At 38.4% G+C, this 20,220-nt stretch overlaps 1 protein-coding gene across 2 annotated transcripts in view; it reads right to left on the reverse strand.

Annotated features, from left to right (window-relative positions):
• The window catches only part of KCNT1 (potassium sodium-activated channel subfamily T member 1), a 131,303-nt gene that overhangs the window by 64,568 nt on the left and 46,515 nt on the right, over positions 1 to 20,220 (reverse strand). For both annotated transcript variants that reach the window (XM_051980356.1, XM_051980355.1), the window contains exons 4-7: positions 10,603 to 10,702; positions 7,203 to 7,262; positions 2,456 to 2,504; positions 1,141 to 1,200 (exon numbers count right to left, since the gene is read on the reverse strand). In XM_051980356.1, coding sequence (XP_051836316.1) covers positions 1,141 to 1,200; positions 2,456 to 2,504; positions 7,203 to 7,262; positions 10,603 to 10,702 — 269 coding nt within the window. The remainder of the gene's footprint in view (positions 1 to 1,140; positions 1,201 to 2,455; positions 2,505 to 7,202; positions 7,263 to 10,602; positions 10,703 to 20,220) is intronic.

The raw sequence follows: 20,220 nt of genomic DNA on the forward strand, positions 1-20,220 counted from the left end.
AGGAGTCTGGAATGATAGAATAAAAGATCCCAGAATCTTCTCAAAAACCATGAGCATAGGGCAACCATTTGGGAAACAGCAACTCAGATACTCCTGTTCATAGATTAAACTGTACCTTGGTTCATGTCTTCTTTAAAAGGGAAGAAAGACAGAAAGGAGTAGAAAAGAAGAGAAGAAAGGAAAGAGAAAGAATTCAAGGGGAAGGAAAGAAAAAAACAGGAGGAGGAAGAGAGGAAGGCAAAAAGAAAAAGGAGGGAGGGAATAAAGAGAGATGGGAAAAGGGAAAAAAGATAATTGGATAGAAATACTGTTTATCCTAAACCATCCTACTCTAGGCCTTCTCTTAGGTAGAACATTTTGCTTTATAAATAAACACAGGAAAATAAAGGGAGTCTAGCTTATGCTATTTCAAAATATCTTCTGTTGAAAGTATCAGGAAATGAATCTGTGTATATCTTCTCCCACCAAACCTTGAGGTGTAAACAGGAGCAGCAACTCTAAGGAGAGCTCAGGGTTTTCAGAAATCTGACTTTAAAAAGGTGACATTTGAGGCTGAGTGCAGCCTGGGGAATCAGAATACTAGAAATAACCAAATCATCTTAATTATGAACATCATCTTCCCTCCCAAAGATAGAAAAAAAATCAAGACAATGAAATGGGGTGCAAAGAAACTGGAGCTCTAAGAACACAAAATGTTAAAAGGTAAAAACAAAAATAAAGGAAGCAGGGAAGTAAACAGAGCACTGCCTATTCTTTCAGTTGTTGAAACCTGAATTCAAGTTCTTCCTCAATGTAGCTATGTGACCATGGACAAGGGACTTTATTTCATCTGTAAAATGAGGGAGTTGCTTTTGATGGCCTCTAAGGCTTCTTCCAGTTTTAAAACTTACAGGAAATTTAACATTTACTATATAAGCATTAATTATTATTATTAAGTACAAAGTTCCTTTCAGCTGTTCCCATATGATCAGGAGATCCTATGTTCTTTGTCTAAGGACATTTCTTCTCTGTTTGCTGGACAACATTCCTATTTTCCTTCTAAGAAAGAAAAAAAGAAAGACAAGGGAGGAAAGAACATAAACAAATAGTATTATATTATTCTTCTCTTCTCTAGACTTCCAAGATCAGGAATGAGCTTACCTTGTAACTGAGATAGATGAGGAGCATTGTCTCAAGAAAACTTATTAATGCTACAATGACCTAAAAAAGAACAAAGGGTAGACATTGAACCTCTTGAATTTTTCTCTTGATGAGAAAAACTGGTGGAACCAAAACCTTTCTCCAGCCAAAACTTGGAAGAAGGGGGACAGGGCTTGGGAAAGGAAAGAATATAGACCACAAGATATAAGGATAGTTTTTGACTCAGAAATCCTCAAAAAAGGAGGCAATGAGACAATAGAAATGATCCCAGACCAAATTCTAAAGTTGGTGAAGATTCTCTTTGTTGCTCTGCTTTTTACCCTTTTGAGTCCTTTCTGAGGTTCTTGAACATCTTGCTTGTAGGACCCAGCACAAATTTAACTAGGGTTATTACCTCCAAAGGTTTAAGGTATCATTCTTTTCAAGAATGTTTGCACTTTAATTCCATTCCATTCAATAAGCATTTATTAACCACTGGGCAATATGCTAGGCTGTGTGTGTGTGTGTGTGTGTGTGTGTGTGTGTGTGTGTGTATGTATAGGATGGGTATTCATAAAAACAAAACAAAACAGTCCCTGCCCTCTGGAAACTTATAGTCTATTGGTGAGAAACAACAAGTACAAATATAATTATAAATATAAAATATATTCAAAGTATAGGGGAAGGAAGGAGGGCATACAGTATGAGGGAGTTCCAAACAATACAATGGCACTGCTGAGAAAGAATGGAGTAGAAATATTAAAGGGATAGGGTATTAGGAGGAATTCCTAAGAAGAAGTAGGCAGGGAAAGGAGCTTCTGCCCAGCCATCCTATAACTAAGATCCATAGAAAATTTGACAGTCATACTCTTCATAGTAGCAAAGGAAATATTGATTAAATGAAAGGTGGAGGGGAGGGATACAGAAGAAAGTGGTATGTGACAGAGCCAGTGCTCATGCCTAATGAAAAAGGAAGGCACTGTTGGAGCCCTAAGGCCAGGCTAATTATAGAAAGGTTAATAGGAGACACTAGAGTTTGAAAGAACTTCTTGTGTGACAGATGAAGTTATAATTTTTGAATTTTAGGCACTGTGAAAATCATCAGCAGATATTTGGAGTTTGGGGATGGGTTTTCCTGTTACCTCCTAAAATTAATCATTACTATAATAGCAAACACTTTTTGAACATCCACACAGAAATAGGATGCCATTAAAATCAACACTTGTTTGTCTGGATAGTCTTCAACTTGGCAAGTTCAGAGAACTTATTTAGAGGGACTTTCTGAAATCTTAGGCAAAGAACCTCTGCAGAAAATTTCTGAATTATAATCACTTACCTGAAGTGCCCAGAGAGTCATTTTCCTCTCTACCCACAAGATAGGAGCCCTGGAGAAAGAAAAAAAATGAAAAAACAACTATAAGACAGATAAAAACCCCAGATATTATCCGACCTTTCTTGCAATCACAAACATCAGTTGTTGATCATTTGCCATAGACAGGCAGTTAAGTCAAGTCCAAGGGTCTTGGGAGTACTGGTACCCCAGGATTGCTGGTTCTGCTTTTAGTCCAGCCCTACCAGACACCTTCCTGGGAAGCAATCCTCGTGGAGATATGGCTTGGCACCTGTTTTTGCAGTTATTAGAACCCCGGCTCCCAAAGACCCAGAGAATACAGCTCTGATGAGTAAAATCTGTTTAACTGTCAAATAGTTCAACATCAGAAATGTGATTATTTTTGGAAAATGACATTAAAGAAAATTCTTTACCATCACTTTGTCAATATACTAAGGACCATAAGACCTTTCCATCTGACTAGCAGCTGAAATTTCATTTATGTATTATCTCCCTCATTAGAATGAAGCTCTTTGAGAACAGCGATGTCTTATATTTTTATTTGTATCCTCAGTGTTTTGCACATCTAAGCACTACAACAAATGCTTTTTCATTCGTTCATTTTGTATTCAACAAACATTTATTAAACACCTATTATGTACAAGTTTCCAGAATCATTATCTCTGTGGTCTGCCACACCCTAGCAAGAATCATCAATTAAGATTTCATAGTTTCAAAGTATATTTTCATTCTTCATGGCAGATTATCTTTGCACTATCCAGGAAGAAAGAGTTTTCCAAGATCATTATTGAAGACATTGGGCCAAGCTTTCCAGAAGAGGATTTTGCTTAACACACTGGAAAGCTTCCTAAAATTTCCTAACTGACCAAAAATTGGGATGAGCTCGCTGAGAGAGTAGTAAGTTCTTTGCTCATGTTGAGGGAATTCTGATAGAATGCAAACTCATTCAGTCAGAAATGGTTTTTACTTTTGTCTCTGTATTTTCAGAACCTTGCATATGGTGGGTACTTAATAAATGCTTGTTGGATTGATTCCAATTTCTTGTCAGGAATGATGGGCTGGACCAGATCATCTTTGAGGCTTGTCTAGTTCTGAGATTCTATGTTCTTGGCTTGTCTTGGGATTCCTTCCTGTCCTTGCAGGGCACTATGGTAAGGAGCTTTTCTGTGTTGGTAACCTTGCATAACCTCAGAAAGACAGGCAAGTAACAATGGAGGGCAATTTGGTGTTTCCTCGAGGGACAGCTGACAAGGAAGGAAGGTCTAATAACTGAGATCTATGCGACCTGAGCTGGGTCATGGATGACAGTATAGAAGCTAAAGCAAGCCCAACTTAAAAACAAAACAAAACAAACTTCTCACAAGGCCTGTAGCCAGCAAAATAGAGCAGGTGTTTAGATAGGCAGACTAGCCTTGAACATTTTAAAATCTCTAACCTCTTGGCAGATAATTGCCTTCCTCATTTTTCCAATAAAGTGGGTTGTCAGAGAAAGCTGGCTTTCAGGAATACTCTGTGCAGTGATTGAAAGGCTGCATTATGCCAGAGAACAAGTGGTTTCTTGAGGAGAAATGGAAAAACTGAGTGATTAAATTGAATAGTTTCCAAATTATGATATCCTTTCATTTAATTTCTGGGCACCTTTTCTCCTTCTTCTAAAAGTACTATGTTAGAGAATTTAAAAATACATACATAGAGAGCATGCTGGTTGAAATATAATCCTTGAGCATGTAGGTGATAATTCATTAATAGGATCCTAGGACTATAGAAGTAAAAGCTGAGGAGGACTTCCGAGTCTAACTAGTGCAACCCCCTCATTTTATATGTAGTGGTAATTATTAACAACTAGTCAGATTTGAACTAAGGTCTTTCTTACTTCAGGCTCATTACTCTCTACATTGAGCTGCCCACTTCTTAACATATCCCTCCCAATAAGTCTCCCCTTGTAACAAAGACTAAAAAAGAAAAACAGAAAGATAGACAGGAATAGAGGAGAGACAGAAGAAAGAAGAAGAAAAGAAAGAAGAAACAAAAAGAAAAAAAGAAGAAAGAAGGAACAGGAAGAGGAGGAGGAGGAAAAGGAAGAAGAGAAAGAGAAAGAAAAAGAGAAGAAAGGAGAGTACAAAATAGTTCAGCAAAATTTTTTACTCATTGATATGTCTGATAACATGTGCCATCTTCCACATCTAGGTGATGATTTGCCCAGTAGCAGTATGTTGAGTGGCAAGAGCTTCATGGTGACAGAATATGGATTCAAACCCCTATCTTTATCATTTCTTCTCAGTGTGATCTTAGACAGATATCTTATACTCTATGGATTTCCATTTCTTCATCTATGACATGAAAAAGCCAAGGCCTTTTCAGCTCTAAATCAGTTATTCAATGGCCATGGTGATGGAGACATTTGTCTTGTGGCTTCTAAGTTGATTAGGCAGAAATGACAGAAGAGGCAGGTTGTGATACTAAGGTAAACTGAGGAATGGACATGACTAAGGGAGAGAGAGAAATAATGTGGATGTGGAGGAATAAGCTCTTGTTGGTCCTACTCTTGTTTGTGAATTTGGAGGGCTTGGCTCTCGGCTACTCAATTCTCCATGGGAGAAGCCTCCAGCTTGGAATGCTTTGGTTTCTCTCCTATAAGAAGAAGGTTTGAGCCAGTTGAATAGTCTTTCTTTTTTCTCCCTCAGTTCTGCAACTAACCATGATAGTATATTTTATTTATGTAATATTTTCCCCCAATAACATCCAAGACACATTTTTTTTTAACATTTAAAAATTTTTTTTAAAGTTCTAAGTTCTCTTTCTTATCCCTTATCTCCCTTATCATGGATTAAAAAACCATGTGAAGTATGTACCTACTTTAAAAAAATCAGCATTTAGAAATTACAGACTAGAAAACATTAACATTTGCATGTATAAATAAGGTTAGAAAAAAGAACTTTTTATGAAACCTTAAATCAATTAATATAACTTATTTCATAAACTAAGTACATATGATTTTCTATGTTAAATTTCACGTTAACACCAGCATTGCCTTGCTTCTCTGATCTACTTCTAAACTTTTTTCTAATCTTTTCTGTGCATTTTACAAAATGTTTAGATGATGCTCTTTTCTTCTTGTTTTTTTCCTATCACTTCCTCCCACTTGGCCACAGTTCTCTCCTTGACTCCTGGCACAGTTTTCTTTTGTAACAAATAAGTGTAATTAAGTAGAACACATTCATGTTTTATTGATGGAGTTTAAAAATGTATGTCTGATGCTTCACCTCTAATTCATTGTCTCTCTGCTAAGAGGTGGGGAGGCAGGCTTTATGCTTTAGAGCCGTAATTGGCCAACCCACTGATCCATGTGTACCCAGCTCTTCTCTAAGTTCTGCTTTGCTAACAAATTTGGGTCTTGAAGGTACTGAAGTCAAAGCATCAGCATCCAGGGAATGGCAGTTCCAGAGGAATCATTTCTTAGTGATTCCAAGAATACTTCCAAAGACACACCCCCTTATATGTATAGTTATTTACTCACATATTCTGCCCACTTGTTTCTGAGATGAAATTTTCTCCTTATGAAACTCATCCTGATTGCAGTGATCTAATTAGTAGCTTCCTGAATCTCTGAAGTTTTGGTAAGAGCAGGCAGGCAGATGGGAACTATTTTCAAGTAGAGCCATTTATTTTTTTAAAACTGGAAATTAACCAAGGTACTTATACTTCATCTAATCTCACCAAGCTTTCAGAGGGTCTGATGTAAGATGGGACTGCTGGTTCAGCTATGTGTTCTTCCAGAGAGGAAATCACTCTCTGGGTTACAACATTTCCAAGGGCCCAAGGAATAAAATCCCTGCATAATTTTCATTCCTATGTTTTGGTGGTAAAAGATCTTGATGGAAAAAAGGAGAAAAAACATTAATAGTAAGATAGCATAAGATAAATTAATTATTCTATTAGAGTTTGGCTTTGATATGTTGTGTTCCAGAGCTGATAATGGATTTCCAAATGCTATTATGGAAAGGTAAAGGCTCTTTCTATTGAGGTGAAAAGGGTTCAAGTACGAGGCTGCCAACAGATTGTACATCATGAAGGCCAACCTATTTAAGGTTAGGCGAGACAATCAATCAGTCAACAATCATTTGTAGAACATCAGGTACCGGTGGATATTAAGACAAAAGATGAACTAGTTCCTGTTCTAAAAGTGTTTACATTTATTAGTAAGAATCAGACTTTCCCACAACACTCTCCTACTCTTCCTCTTTTCCCCTTTACCTCCCCCCAAAGGCAACACTGGAATAACATCTGCTAAGGCACAGAGGGATATGATCTATGTCAGTGAGAGAACCTAAACTGAAAAGGAAAATCACAAATATTTGAATATGAATTAATTGCTTGCTTGATTAATTTATTCATTTATTGTGAATTCTAAAAAATTTATTTTACATTTTTTTTCAATTAACAAGCATTTCTTTTTCTTCTTTCTTACCTTTCTCCATTGGAAAAACCAAACAAAACCAAACTTGTAACAAACATGTATAGTCAAGCAAAATAAACTGGCACATTCATTCATTCATTTATTTAGGAGAATTTCACATTCTTCATCAAGAGAGTTGGTGATAATTAGGGAATCAGTTGAAGTTTGGGCAAATTTCTCTAATACACAAGATCATTGCTTGACACCATCTATCTCTTTTCTTCGAGGGTGGGCTGTGGGATGGGGTTGTTCTTTCAAGACTAATCATCCACTTACCAATTGATCTCCGATGATGACTGGTTGAATACTGTATAGTTTTGCTTGGGGCAGCCCCAGCTATGGGAAGCCATGGAAGACAAAGGAGAGACAGACCATTACAAGGAAAGAAACAAAATCAAAATCATTTGTTGAGAGTATTTAGGAGGTAAAAAAATTCTGTCCTGAAGAATGCAAAGAAATATTAAAAAAAACTTAGATGAAGTAAAGAAATTTATGCAGAGTCCAAAACATTCAAGAAAGTGATATAAGAGTCACAGAGAACAGGCTGCTGGAATTAGAGTCAGAAAACCTTGAATTCAAATCTTGCCTCAGACACTTATTGAGTAAGTCACAAACTCTCCAGCCTCAGTTTCTTTGACTGTAAAATGATGATAATAGCACCAACCTCATAGGGTTGTTTTGGGTATCAAAGCAGATAATATATGTAAAGTGATTCATTTATGACAAAGCTCTTTATAAGCACTAACTATATTAATTATTTCATAAAAATAAAAAGCCATGAAAAAATATGCAAACTCAGAAAAAAAGCTATCATGAAGAGATGCAAAAAGATTACTTAATATTTACACATAGATCAATAACAAATTTAATTATTCTGAGTTTGTGATTTCATTTTTTGTTTTTTATTGCTTTTGTTGATGGTAATTAAATTTATAATAAAATGATTTTAAACCTAAAATATTTGTGTTTAACTAATATTGGAATCCCATGATTATTAAAATCTTTCATGATGAATGTATGATCATTAGATTAAATTACATTAGATTAAAATATTTTTAAAAATCTGGAAGGGAACCCAGAGATCATTATTTTATTGATGAGGAAACTGAGCTTCAGAAAGAAAAAGAAGTTGGCCTAAGGTCATACATCGGGTTAGTAGCTGAGATAGACTCAAATTTTGTTACCCTAACTCCTATTCCATTACATCAGTACCTTTGATGAAATATGAAAGTATGTCATAGATACTTGCTTAGGAGTCAGAGGATCTGAGTTCAAATCCCCCCTCTTTTGCTTATTACCTTTGTGGTTTTGGTTAAGTCAGCTTTCTTGGACCTCAGTTTCCCCACCTGTAAGATGAAGGGACTTGACTCAATAGCCTCTGAGGTCCCTAGATCTAGAGTTATGATGAGAGATCCTGTTACTCATTTTCCCCCCTGGGCTATGATTTTTGCTTCCCTCTTTTCCCAACCTCTACCATCTTCTCCTTCAAGAAGATTTCTAGCCCCAAGCCCATGGGCTTCCAGCCAGATGAAAGCACTTGAAGGAGAGGGGGAGCTATCAAGCCATATTTATTAAGCACCTGTGATACTGCTGGGCTTTCCACGGGTGCTGTGAAGAGAAAGACAAAAACAAAACAATACCTAGCCTCAAGCAGCTTTCATTTTATTCAGGGAGACAAAATAATTCATTAAATAAAACAAAATTAGATATCAAATATAAACAAAGCGAAGACAAGGTAATTTTCTGCATCAAGCGGCTGGGTTTGGAGAGAGGCTCATAAAAGGTCTCACTTGGGAGGCTGTGCTGCAGCTGAGCTCAGAAGGAGCCAAGCTGGCAGAGATGGGGAGGGAAGGTGAAGCAGGTGATAGAGGAGCCACAGCACTTTTTGTGGCTGTGGTACCCAGCCCTTCCAGGGGCAGGCTGAGAGCAGACCCTCACTAGAAGCAATTCTTTCCTCTCCTCTTTCCCCCAAGGAATTTTTGGAAGAAGGCAATTCAAAACACTGTTCTAAAAATACAGAGTAAGGGACTGGGCATGTGATTTAACTAGTAGAGGGAAATTTCTACTAATGCAGGTACTGCATCTTACAGTCTTAGACAGGGATTATACTCAGAGCATTGATTTACCCAAAATCACACAGGCAATATGTGCAAGAGATGGGACTCAAACCCAGGTCTTCCTCTTCCAGACCAGTTCTCTATCTACTATCGCCTCCTATCTCTCCTAAAAGAAATACAATCAATATAAATCAAACCTTACTTTTCTAGAGCGGTTTGAATTTTTCAAAGCTCTGGCAACACACATTAATTTATCCTTGCAAAATTCTTTGAGGGGAAGTACAAATAGATATTAGTATGCCCATTTTTGCTGATGAGAACACTGCATCCAAAAAGGTCAAGTGGCTTACCCAAGTTCGTATGTCAAATAAATTGCTGAGTTGGGACTAGAACGGGCACTTCTGTGCAGCTTTGGGAGATGATACAGTGTTCCTCCCACTTCCATCCTCAAATCTAATCCTTGGGGGAATCACTGTCAGCAGCTGTATCTGCAAAAATACACTGTCTGAGAGCATCTGCAGGAAGGGGATGAGTGTTGCTGCCGAGATAGAGCACCTGAGACATGAGGCTGAAGTCTGACTATTGAAGAAAGACTGAGGCCATTGCCTTTCTAAGATCAGAGGTGAGGGAGAGAATGGGAGGGAAAAAAACAACTGGTAAAGTCAGTAAAGTCGCAGGGTCCTTGGAAGTCACCAGCCCAACCACAAACCACTCAGACCGTCTGAATAGATACACACACACACACACGTATATAACATATGCATGCATAGAAACATGTATGCACATAAATATGTATAAATACATATAATGTAATTGATGAGTTGGGATTGGAACTGATATACACACATATACACAGAGTATATATATATATATGTATACATATATATATATAAAACACATACATATATACATATTTGTTTTCAATTATGTTTTATGTAAACATATATGTATATTTATCTACCTACCTATTCATAAACATACAGATGTGTATATATAATATACCTGTGTATATATTAATTTCAATCTCAAATCATCAATTACATTGATATATACATATATGTATATCTATCTGCATATCTATCCACATAAATACATTACATATATGGATACATATATATACATATACATATATCAGTTCCAATCCCTATTCATCCATCATCTTCATATATAATAATCATCTATCTGCCTATGATCTATTGATCTATGGATCTATCTACCTGCCTCATACACTAGTGTACCTCCCTAGCAAACCATTATTAGAGGCTCAGTTTTGATGTCACACAGAGCTTGCTGGACCAAGAGTCAGGAAAAGTTGGATTTGTTGCCCCTCAGATTAATTGTAATTAATATAACTGTTTGAGTGATTAGTTTCATTTCTTTGGACCTTTATTTGTTCATCTGTAAAATGAGAGACTTGGAGCTGATGACCTCAAAGGATCCTTCTCCTCTATATTTATAACCCTATGATCACAGACTAGAAGATCCCCCTGAGGGCATCCATAATACATCCTCATCACAAAAGAACAGATTCCACTGCAAACTTGGGAATTTCCAGAATGGATCCTTATTACTAAAAAGAAGATCTCTTACAGACTAAGATGGTTGCCTTGACAACTCACCATCCAATCCCCTGGACTGGGTCATCGAACAGGACTCGGACAATGTATAGGAGACAGGTGAACAGCTTTAGAGAAAAGTTGAACAACCTGATCCTCAGGCCTGCAAGAGGAAAAAAACATATTAGGAAGGAAGGAAAGTGTTATCAGCTGACATACATGTGCATGTTTAGCCCAAGGCTCCAGGTTCTATCCCCAGTTCTGATTCTCTGGGACTAACAATGACTTCAGTGGGAGCAAATTCACTTTAAACACTTTCTCTTTAGGGCAGCCAAATATCACAGTGGGTAGAGTTCTAGACTGGGAGTCAGGAAGATCTGAGTCCAAATTCTTCCTCAGACTGTCCTAGCTGGGTGACCCAAAGCTATGTATGCATCTGTATCCATATATATATTTCTGTGTACAGGTAGGTAGATATACATATATATGAATCCTTGACCTTGCTGTAATCTCACCTACAAAATAAAGGTATTGGACTTGAGGACCTCTGAGGTCCTTTCTAGCTCTTAAATCTTGTAAATCTCAGGCCCACAAAGATGATAGATCCCTGGAAGGACCTAGGAGTGTTTTAGCATGTCCCCAGCTTATCTTCTTTCGGCTTGTATTTCTCCTTTGCAGAATAGGGACAAAATGATAGCACTTGACTTCTAGAGTTGTTAATGAGGATCAAATGAGATTATATATATGTAAAAGTGCTTTGCAAACCTTAAAGTGCTATGGAACTACTAGCTAATATTATTATCTTTTTTTTCCTAGCCTGCTTATCTTCCTGGGTCTGATATAGGATGCAGATGATTCCCAAGCATTTTTGACATGTCCTATTCTCTCCCTCCAGAGCCTTATTTGTCACTGGCTCTGCTGAAGATTAGCTATCAATGTCTAAGCAGAGGGAGGCAGGATGCTTGGGATGTGCTGGCAGAGGTCCTACTTTTACTGGCTTTTGTTTTGATCCCCTAAGGCAGAAAATTTGAGGAATATGATAGAAATGACATTAGACTATTCTGAGAAGAGTTATTCTCATTTTTAGCATCCTTTAACCATTTTTTCTTCTTTCATTTTGAATTTAATTTGTTGTTGGTCATTTCAATCATGTCTTATACTCTATGACCCCATTTGGTTTTTTTCTTGGCAAAGAAATTGAACTGGTTTACCATTTCTTTCGTCAGCTTATTTTAAGATGAGGAATTGAAACAAACAGGGTTAGGTAACTTGCCCAGAGTTAGTAGGTTTCTGAGGCCAGATTTGAACTCAGGAAAAAGAGTCTTCCTGCCTCCAGACTCAACATTCTATCTACTGTATTACCTAGATGCCCTATGTGAATTTAATAAGCACCCACAAAGACAAACACTTCAATATACAAGTGAAAGGGAATTATATGTGAGATTGTGATCTCTTATTAGATGCAATTTGTTTTCTTTAAAAATATATGTTTTTGTACACAGCAACAAAAAGATTATGTGATGATCAATTGTTATAAACATGGCTCTTTTCAACAATGAGGTGATTCAGGCCAATTCTAATAGACTTGTGGTAGAGAGAGCCATCTGCACCCAGAAAGAGGATCATGAGGACTGAGTGTGGAACATAACATAGTATTTTCACCTTTTTTTGTTATTATGATTGTTTGCTTGCTTGTTTTTTTCTTTCTCTTTTTTCCCCCTTTTAATCTGATTTTTATTGTGTGGCATAATAAATGTGGAAATATATTTAGAAGAATTGTACATGTTTAACCTAGATTGGATTACTTGCTGTCTAGGGGAGGGAGAAAAATTTGGAACACAAGGTTTTGCAAGGGAGAATGTTAAAACTATATTTGCATATATTTTGAAAAATGAAAAGCTATTTTAAAAAAAGAATAGAGCAGTAAGGAAAGGCAAAAAAAAGGTGTATGTAAATTTAGCCTTGTACCCTTAGGCTATGGTGCCCCATTTTACACAGTTGACTGTGTCCCCTTCTGAACCTCCTTCTGGTCAAAGAGTCCAGAAATGCCAGTGTAAAGAACATCCTAACAAATAAAGTTGCCATGAAATAATCTGGATTGCCACTTAAGGGAGTGAGCCTCCTCTCAATAAGAATATTTAAGCAGAGGCTGGATGACCCTGAGAAGGATGCTACAGAATTCATGGAAGCTTGAGTGACTGGCCCTGTGGTCTGCCCTGGTTCTAGAATTCTGCAATTAGTTAAAGAAAGGCTGGGCAGTTTTTTGTCAGGCCTCCAGCTTTTTTAGTGCAGCCTCTGACTAGTCCCTGAAAGCTCTAGGGAGCAGCCTTGGCTTTTGACTTGAAACAAAGATTTCCAACAAACTACAAGACTTCATCTGTTCACTGGGAAAACCACTGGCTTTGCCTTTATTGAGAATTAGAAGAGAACTTTCTTCCTAAGAGCCTTCTTCTCTCTCTCATCCCACGACACATACACATACTTAACATAAATTTTTCTTTCTTCCTTCTGAAAAGTATAGAAGGGTTACTGGAAACAGCTTCTTCCTTGAACAGCTTCAGGAGGAGATGGAGGTGACAGTGTGGACTTGGATGCTAAATTTTAATGAACTGCAGAAGAATATAATCTGGGAGTTAGGAAGCCTTGGATTTGAATCCCTGGGTGGCCCTGATCAAGTTAAATCATCTTCCTAACTTGTAAAGTGAAGGAATTGAACTCAATGTCCCTATGGTCCTATGAATCTCAAACTGACAGACCATGGTAGGTCCCTGGAGGGAGCTGGGAGTGTTTGTCCATGTTCTTGAATTTAAGTGAGGGTCAAATGGCCTCATGCATCCTTGGGATCAGGGTAACTGAACAGAGAGAAAGACATCTTTTGGCCACAAGAGCACATCCCTGGTCTGCACCAAAATGACTCTCAGCATCTCCCTTAGGGGATAGCAACTTGGCCCCACGTGGAAACATCTGATGAGTTTGGGTATCTAAGAAATAATCTATTCAAAAACTACAGCAATAGAGTTTCAGAACTATAGAACTGAAGGGGACCTTAAAACATATCAATATGATGTCAGAACTAAAAAGTTATTCGATTTATCCTTTTATTTTTCAGAAAGGGATATTGGTGATTTAAAATATCAATATCTATTTTAGAAACTTGATCAAGGTGACCAAACCAGTCACAAAGCCAGGACATAAACTCCTTTCTCCTAAGAATCAAGGCAAGCTGGTTCAGTGGAAAGATCACTGAATCTGGAATCTAGCGGTCTGGATGCCAGTCTTAGTTCTGCCATTGACCTACTACTAGCATCTGTCATTGTGTGCAGCATCCCTGACAAGATTATCCAACTTCTGCTTGAATACTTCTAGGAACAGGGAGCTTTCTTCCCTCAGAAGGAAGCTCAGTTCGTTTTGTAAAGGCTCTGTTAGGAAGTTGTTCCTGATATGAACCTGTCAGAGGAAAAACTAGAGCTAGATCCCAGTTCCACAATATTCCTCTTTTTTTTTTTTTTGACTTAGAAAAAAACCATTAAAAGTGATGGGACTTGTGTTAGATAATTTTGGGTATTAAGCCTCACTCTACTCAGGCATTATGTGTCATTCAGCAGAAGCAGTGACAGATGTCTCTAGAGTAGAAAAGACCTAGTACATTGCAAAGCATATAACAAAGATTTAATAAATATTTATTGATTGATTTATGGGCAAGATTCTACACTTCAATCCAAAGAATCACAGATAATACCTGTGTGATCTTGGACAAGATAATTCATTTCTGTGGGCCATGATTTCTTCACCTGTAAAATGAAGGTATTGGACTAGATAGCTTTTATAAAGTTTTTTCCAAATCTAAATCTCTAATCATGTGATTTCAGAGTTGAAAGGGATCTCAGAAATCATCTGATTCAACTCCTACCTGAGCAAGAATTACAAAATGCTTTAAAAATCTTATCTCACTAAACCAAATCAGTTCCAATAGAGCAATAATGAATTGAACCAGCTATACCCAGAGAAAGAACCCTGGGAGATGACTATGAACCACTACATAGAATTCCCAATCCCTCTATTTTTTGTCTGCCTGCATTTTTTGTTTCCTTCACAGGGTAATTGTACACTATTTCAAAGTCAGATTCTTCTTGTGCAGTAAAATAACTGTTTGGACATGTATACATATATTGTATTTAACTTATACTTTAACATATTTAACATGTATTGGTCAACCTGTCATCAGGGGAGGGGGTGGAGAGAAGGAGGAGAAAAGCTGGAACAAAAGGTTCCAATTGTCAATGCTGAAAAATTACCCGTGCATATAACTTATAAATAAAAAGCTAAAAAAAAAAAAAAAAGAAAAGAAAAAAAACATCTCACTCTGGGAGTGAGGACTTCCACGTTATAGATGAGGAGACTAAGGCAAAAAGTGGTTAAGTAACTTGCCAGAGTCACACAGCTAGGAAGTGTCTAAGGCTGCATATTCCTGACTCCAGGTTCAAGGCTCTACCCAGCCAGGCTCTTGGCTTTAAAACACAGGTGTTTGGTGGTCATCGAACCTTTGCTTACAAACATCCACCGAGGGGGAATCTGATATGTCCCCAAGAAGCGTCTTCCACTTTTTGAGCGCTCTAATTAATTTTCCTTATGCCTAATCCAAAGTTGTTGCTCAGCAACTTCTATGCATTGCTCCATTTTTCCTCTGAAGCCAATTTAAACAGGTCTGAGCCTTCTCCCTCATTGGAATGGGACACCGAAAATCTGCAGACATTACTACGCCCCATGAAGTGTTCTCCTTCGACCAGTTCTCATGTGGCATGAGCCTGGTGTTCTTCACTACCCTTATTATCCCCCTCTGCGCGCTGTTCAGTTTAGCTTAAAATGTGAGACCCAGAGCTCGGCACAGCTCTCCAGAGGTGGTGCTCCCGAGAAGAAAGCACGGCACCGGTCCTGGGACCCTGTGTCTCTGATTTCCTTACCCATAAGATGAGAGTATTATATGGGAGGATCTCCAGTCTCTTCAAACTTTAAATGCTACAATACTTGGCCCAAATGCCTATGATTTTACCCTTAACTGCTTAAAAAGCAGGTGTTAGGATTACACTGAAAAAATTCCGGAGGTGCAACAATGAAACATTCTACCCACCTTTGGACAGAGTTCATGGATTCAGTAAATATGAGTCATAGATCATTTTGAACATGGCCAATGAGGAAATTTGTTTTGTCTATCTATATTTCTTAAAAGGATCTTCCCCCTTTCCTGCCTCCCTTCCTCCTTCCTTCTTTCTTTCTTTCCTTCCTTCCTTCCCTTCTTCCTTTTCTTTCTTCCCTTCTTCCTTCTTTCCTCCTTCCTTCCTTCCTTCCCTTCTTCCTTTTCTTTCTTCCCTTCTTCCTTCTTTCCTCCTTCCCTCCCTCCCTCCCTCCTTCCTTCCTTCCTTCCTTCCTTCCTTCCTTCCTTCCTTCCTTCCTTCCTTCTTACCTTCCTTCTTTCTTCCCTTCCTACCTTCCTTCTTTCCTTCTTCCTTCTTTCCTTTCTTCCCTTCTTTTTTCTTTCCTCCCTCCCTTTTCCTTCTCTTCTTTCCTCATTCCTTCTCTCCCTCTTTTCCTCCTCCTTCCCTTTTTCCCCCTTCCTCTTCCCCTTTCCTCCATCCCTTTCTCTCTCCTTCCTGTCTCTGACTCTCTGTCTCTCCCTCTCTCTGTTTCTGTCTGTCTGTCAGTTGGTCTGTCTGTCTCTGTCTCTGTCTTTTTCCCTCTCCCTGTCTCTTTCTTTCTCCCTGTTTGTCTCTTTCTCCCTCTCTCTCCTTTTCTTTCTTCCTCTCTCCCTTTTTCTGTCTGTCACTCTCTCTCTCACTGTCTCTCTCTCTCTCTCTCTCTCTCTTTCTCTCTCTCTCTCTCTCTCTCTCTCTTTCTCTCTCTCTCTCTCTTCTCTCCTCTCTCTCTCTCTCTCTCTCTCTCTCTCTTCTCTTCTCTCTCTCTCTCTCTCTCTCTCCTCTCTCTCTCTCTCTCTCTCTCTCTCTCTTCTCTCTCTCTCTCTCTCTCTCTCTCTCTCTCTCTCTCTCTCTTCTCTCCTCTCTCTCTCTTCTCTCTCTCTCTCTCTCTCTCTCTCTCTCTCTCTCTCTCTCTCTCTCTCTCTCTCTCTCTCTCTCTCTCTCTTTCTCTCTCTCTCAGCATTTTGATTAGCCAATAGCAACCAGCAGAGGGCAGAATGGTTTCATTTGTTGTTTATAAAAAGCCTTTTGAATATTTGAATATTGAGAAATTTCATTAGCAACAACAAAGACAAGTCATGTTTAAAAAGTATCTACATTGTGCTTTGTCAATATTCCATAAACCCTTATCGTTGTTGATGTAATGGTTAATTAAGGCTATGGAACACTCATTAAAAGACATAGCTTATGCATCTTAATTACAACAATGTACTATTAATTAGTTATATGGATCACCCAGTAATGAGGCTTTTTAGTGTTGGAACAAACATTAAGGGCTGATCAATCATGTTCACAACATGGTTTTGGCTCCTGGAAATGCTGTGTAATACTGCAGGGGTAAGAGTGAAGGCAGATGCCTTTCCATGGGATCCTTTGTTCCTTGCACAGCATAGAACCACAAATCCTCCAATAAGACTTTGGAAAACCTTCATTTAATTTGTCCAAGTCATGGTCATTCTGCAAACACTTAGGTGAAGCTAAGAGGTGGGTTCCTCCACTGTGTTGATGTATCATTTACTCTCTTTGGACTTTGCTTTTGTTACATGCATGGGAATGACTAGGTAAACCTCAGTTTCATCTTTTCTATATGTGATATTTCATTGTTTTGGTGTTTAGACATCGATCCACTAAAAGCATATGTAGTTGGGTGTCTCCTTGAACAGCTGATTTTGATTTTCCTTGACATAATGACAATTTCATTCATTTAGGAGAAAGTCTACCTAATTTGCTTGTACTTTAAGGGAAACAACTATGTGCAAAGTCCTAGAGTGAAATGGCTGAACCAAGTCAATGGGAACAGTTTTCAGTAATAGTGATTCCTGCCCAGCACTGCCAGGATGGGGGCTCAGAGCCATGTCCCTGCCGGGAGGAAAGGGCCACACTTAGACATTCACATTAAGTCGACTTGCATCCTCTGGACCAAGAGTAGTCGTGAGACAGAGGGCTGGAGTCAGGGCTTAGTGCCCGAATGGGGGTTAGAGCCCAGTGGGTGGCTGGGCATTTGGGCTCAGACTGTGGCCAGCCCAGTGTAAGGCGTTGGTTCTCAATTCAATCCAACAAGTATTTACTAATTTCCAATTAAAAGTTAAACAGGTTGGTAGTTGGTGTTAGAAAAACAAAAATGAATTAATCCCATCTTCAATGAGTTTACAAACTCTTGGGATGGGGCACAATTTCTACACAAAGAAATAAATACAAAGTAAGACCAAGTAACTTTAAGGAGAGAAGGCTATTAATAGGGAGGATTGTACTTTAAGAGAAGCTAAGGATTCTCTGTGGAAATAAAGGATTACAAGCATGGAAAAGTCACTTGTGCAGAGTGACAAAGGTGAGAGGTGTACAAGGGAAGGCCATGCTGACTGTGATGGAGAGTACAGAGATTAGAATGAAATTAGACTGGAAAGATTTCTGGCAATTGACTTGTAGGGGACTTTGTCTGATGATTCTCTATTTTAGCTCCTAAAGACACAATAGATAGCCATGGGATGTGTGTGTGTGTGTGTGTGTGTGTGTGTGTGTGTGTGTGTGTGTGTGTGTGTGTGTTTGGGGGGGGGAGAGAGAAAGGGAAAAAAGAGAAGGGGGAAAGAAGGAGAGAGAGAGAGAGAGACTGACAGAAAGAGAAAGAGGAGGAGATAGAGACACAGATAGAGGTAGATAGAAAAGAGAGAGAGAAAGAGACAGAGAGGAGAGAGAGAGAGAGAGAGAGAGAGAGAGACAGAGAGAGACAGAGACAGAGAGGAGAGAGAGAGAAAAGAGAGAGAGAGAGAGAGAGAGAGAGAGAGAGAGAGAGAGAGACAGAAAGAGACAGAGACAGAGAGGAGAGAGAGAGAGAGAGAGAGAGAGAGAGAGAGAGAGAGAGAGAAAGAGAAAAGAGAGACAAAGAGAAAAGAGAGAGAGAGAGAGAGAGAGAGAGAGAGAGAGAGAGAGAGAAAAGAGAGACAGAGAGAAGAGAGAGAGAGAGAGAGAGAGAGAGAGAGAGAGAAAAGAGAGACAGAGAGAAGAGAGAGAGAGAGAGAGAGAGAGAGAGAGAAAAGAGAGAGAGAGAGAGAGAGGAGAGAGAGAGAGAGAGAGAGAGAGAGAGAGAGAGAGAGAGAGAGAGAGAGAGAGAGAGAGAGAGTCAACTTTATATTTATATTTTAGGAATCTCAATCTGGCAAACAAATGGAACATTGGTTGGAGAAGGAAAACACACAGACAGGAAGACCAGTTAAGAAGGTATCAGAATAGTTGAGGCATGTATTTGGAACTAAAGGGATATCTGTGAGAAATGTTGGGATTGACAAGACTTGAAACTCCAGTTGGACATAGTGGTAGTAGCAGAGAGAAAGGTCAAGGATGAATTCAAGATTGAGAGCCTGGGTTTCTGGAAGGATAGTGCTGCTCACAACTGTAATAAGGAAGTTAATAAGAGGAATGAGGTGGGGTTTTTGGGGGAGAGAGGTAGATGCCCAGCAAATACTAATATGATAATGTGGGGCTGGAGTTCAGAAGAAAAGTTGAGGCTCTAGATATATAGATTAGGAAATCTACATAGTTTATTATTGAATATGTAGGAGTGGATATCACCAAAGGAGGATGCCCACATTTAGCAGATTATAGTGATCTAGCCAAAAAGACTGAAAAGGAAAGGTCAGATAGGCAGGAGAACCAAGAGGAAGCTGGAAAACCACAAAAGGATAACATTTTCAGAAGGAGGGATGATTATCAGTATCAAAAGTTGCAAAGAGGTCAGGGAATGTACAAGTAAGAAAAGTGCATTGACTTTATAGTTGAAAACATTGGCGATCTGTGATTTGGTTTCTTTGCTTCTGGTCTTTCATTTCTTAAACTCTTGCCCTGCACAATTATCAAAGTAATCTTCCTAATGTCTTATAATTTATAAATTTATAATTTGTGAATATTTAATTTCCTAATTATCTTCCTATGTGACCATATCATTTGACTTTACTCAAAAATCTTTTTTAGCTCCTTCTTGTCTCTAGGCTAAAATATAAATTCAATTAGGTATTTAAAATCTTTCAAAATCTGGTTTTAGCCCTTTTTTTCCAGATGAATTTCTCATTACTCCTTTTCACACACTCTATATTCCAGCCAAGGTAGTCTAATCATTTCTAAAACACAACATTGTTTCACCTCTGACACTTGTACTTGGAATGCACTTACTCTTCATCTCCATGCCTTAGAATCATTGGCTTCCTTTAAAGTTTAACTCATCAGTATCACTTCCCTCAGGAAGCCTTTCCTGATCTATCTGGTTAACTTTCTCTTCCTTCTCAAATTACCTTAAATGCACTTACTAATTTATTTCCATATTGTATATACCAGCAAAATATAAGCTCTTTGAGAGTAGGGGTCTATTTTTCATTTTTGTTTTGGGGTAACTATCACCTAGTACAGCATCTTGCATCTAGTAGGCAGCTATAGTTTGTGGAATTGTTTAAATCTATTTCTTTTCCATTCTCTCCACTTTTTTCCCCACCAATCTTTTTTT

The sequence above is a fragment of the Antechinus flavipes genome, chromosome 2 (genome assembly GCF_016432865.1).
Source record: "Antechinus flavipes isolate AdamAnt ecotype Samford, QLD, Australia chromosome 2, AdamAnt_v2, whole genome shotgun sequence".
NCBI classification, from domain to species: domain Eukaryota; kingdom Metazoa; phylum Chordata; class Mammalia; order Dasyuromorphia; family Dasyuridae; genus Antechinus; species Antechinus flavipes.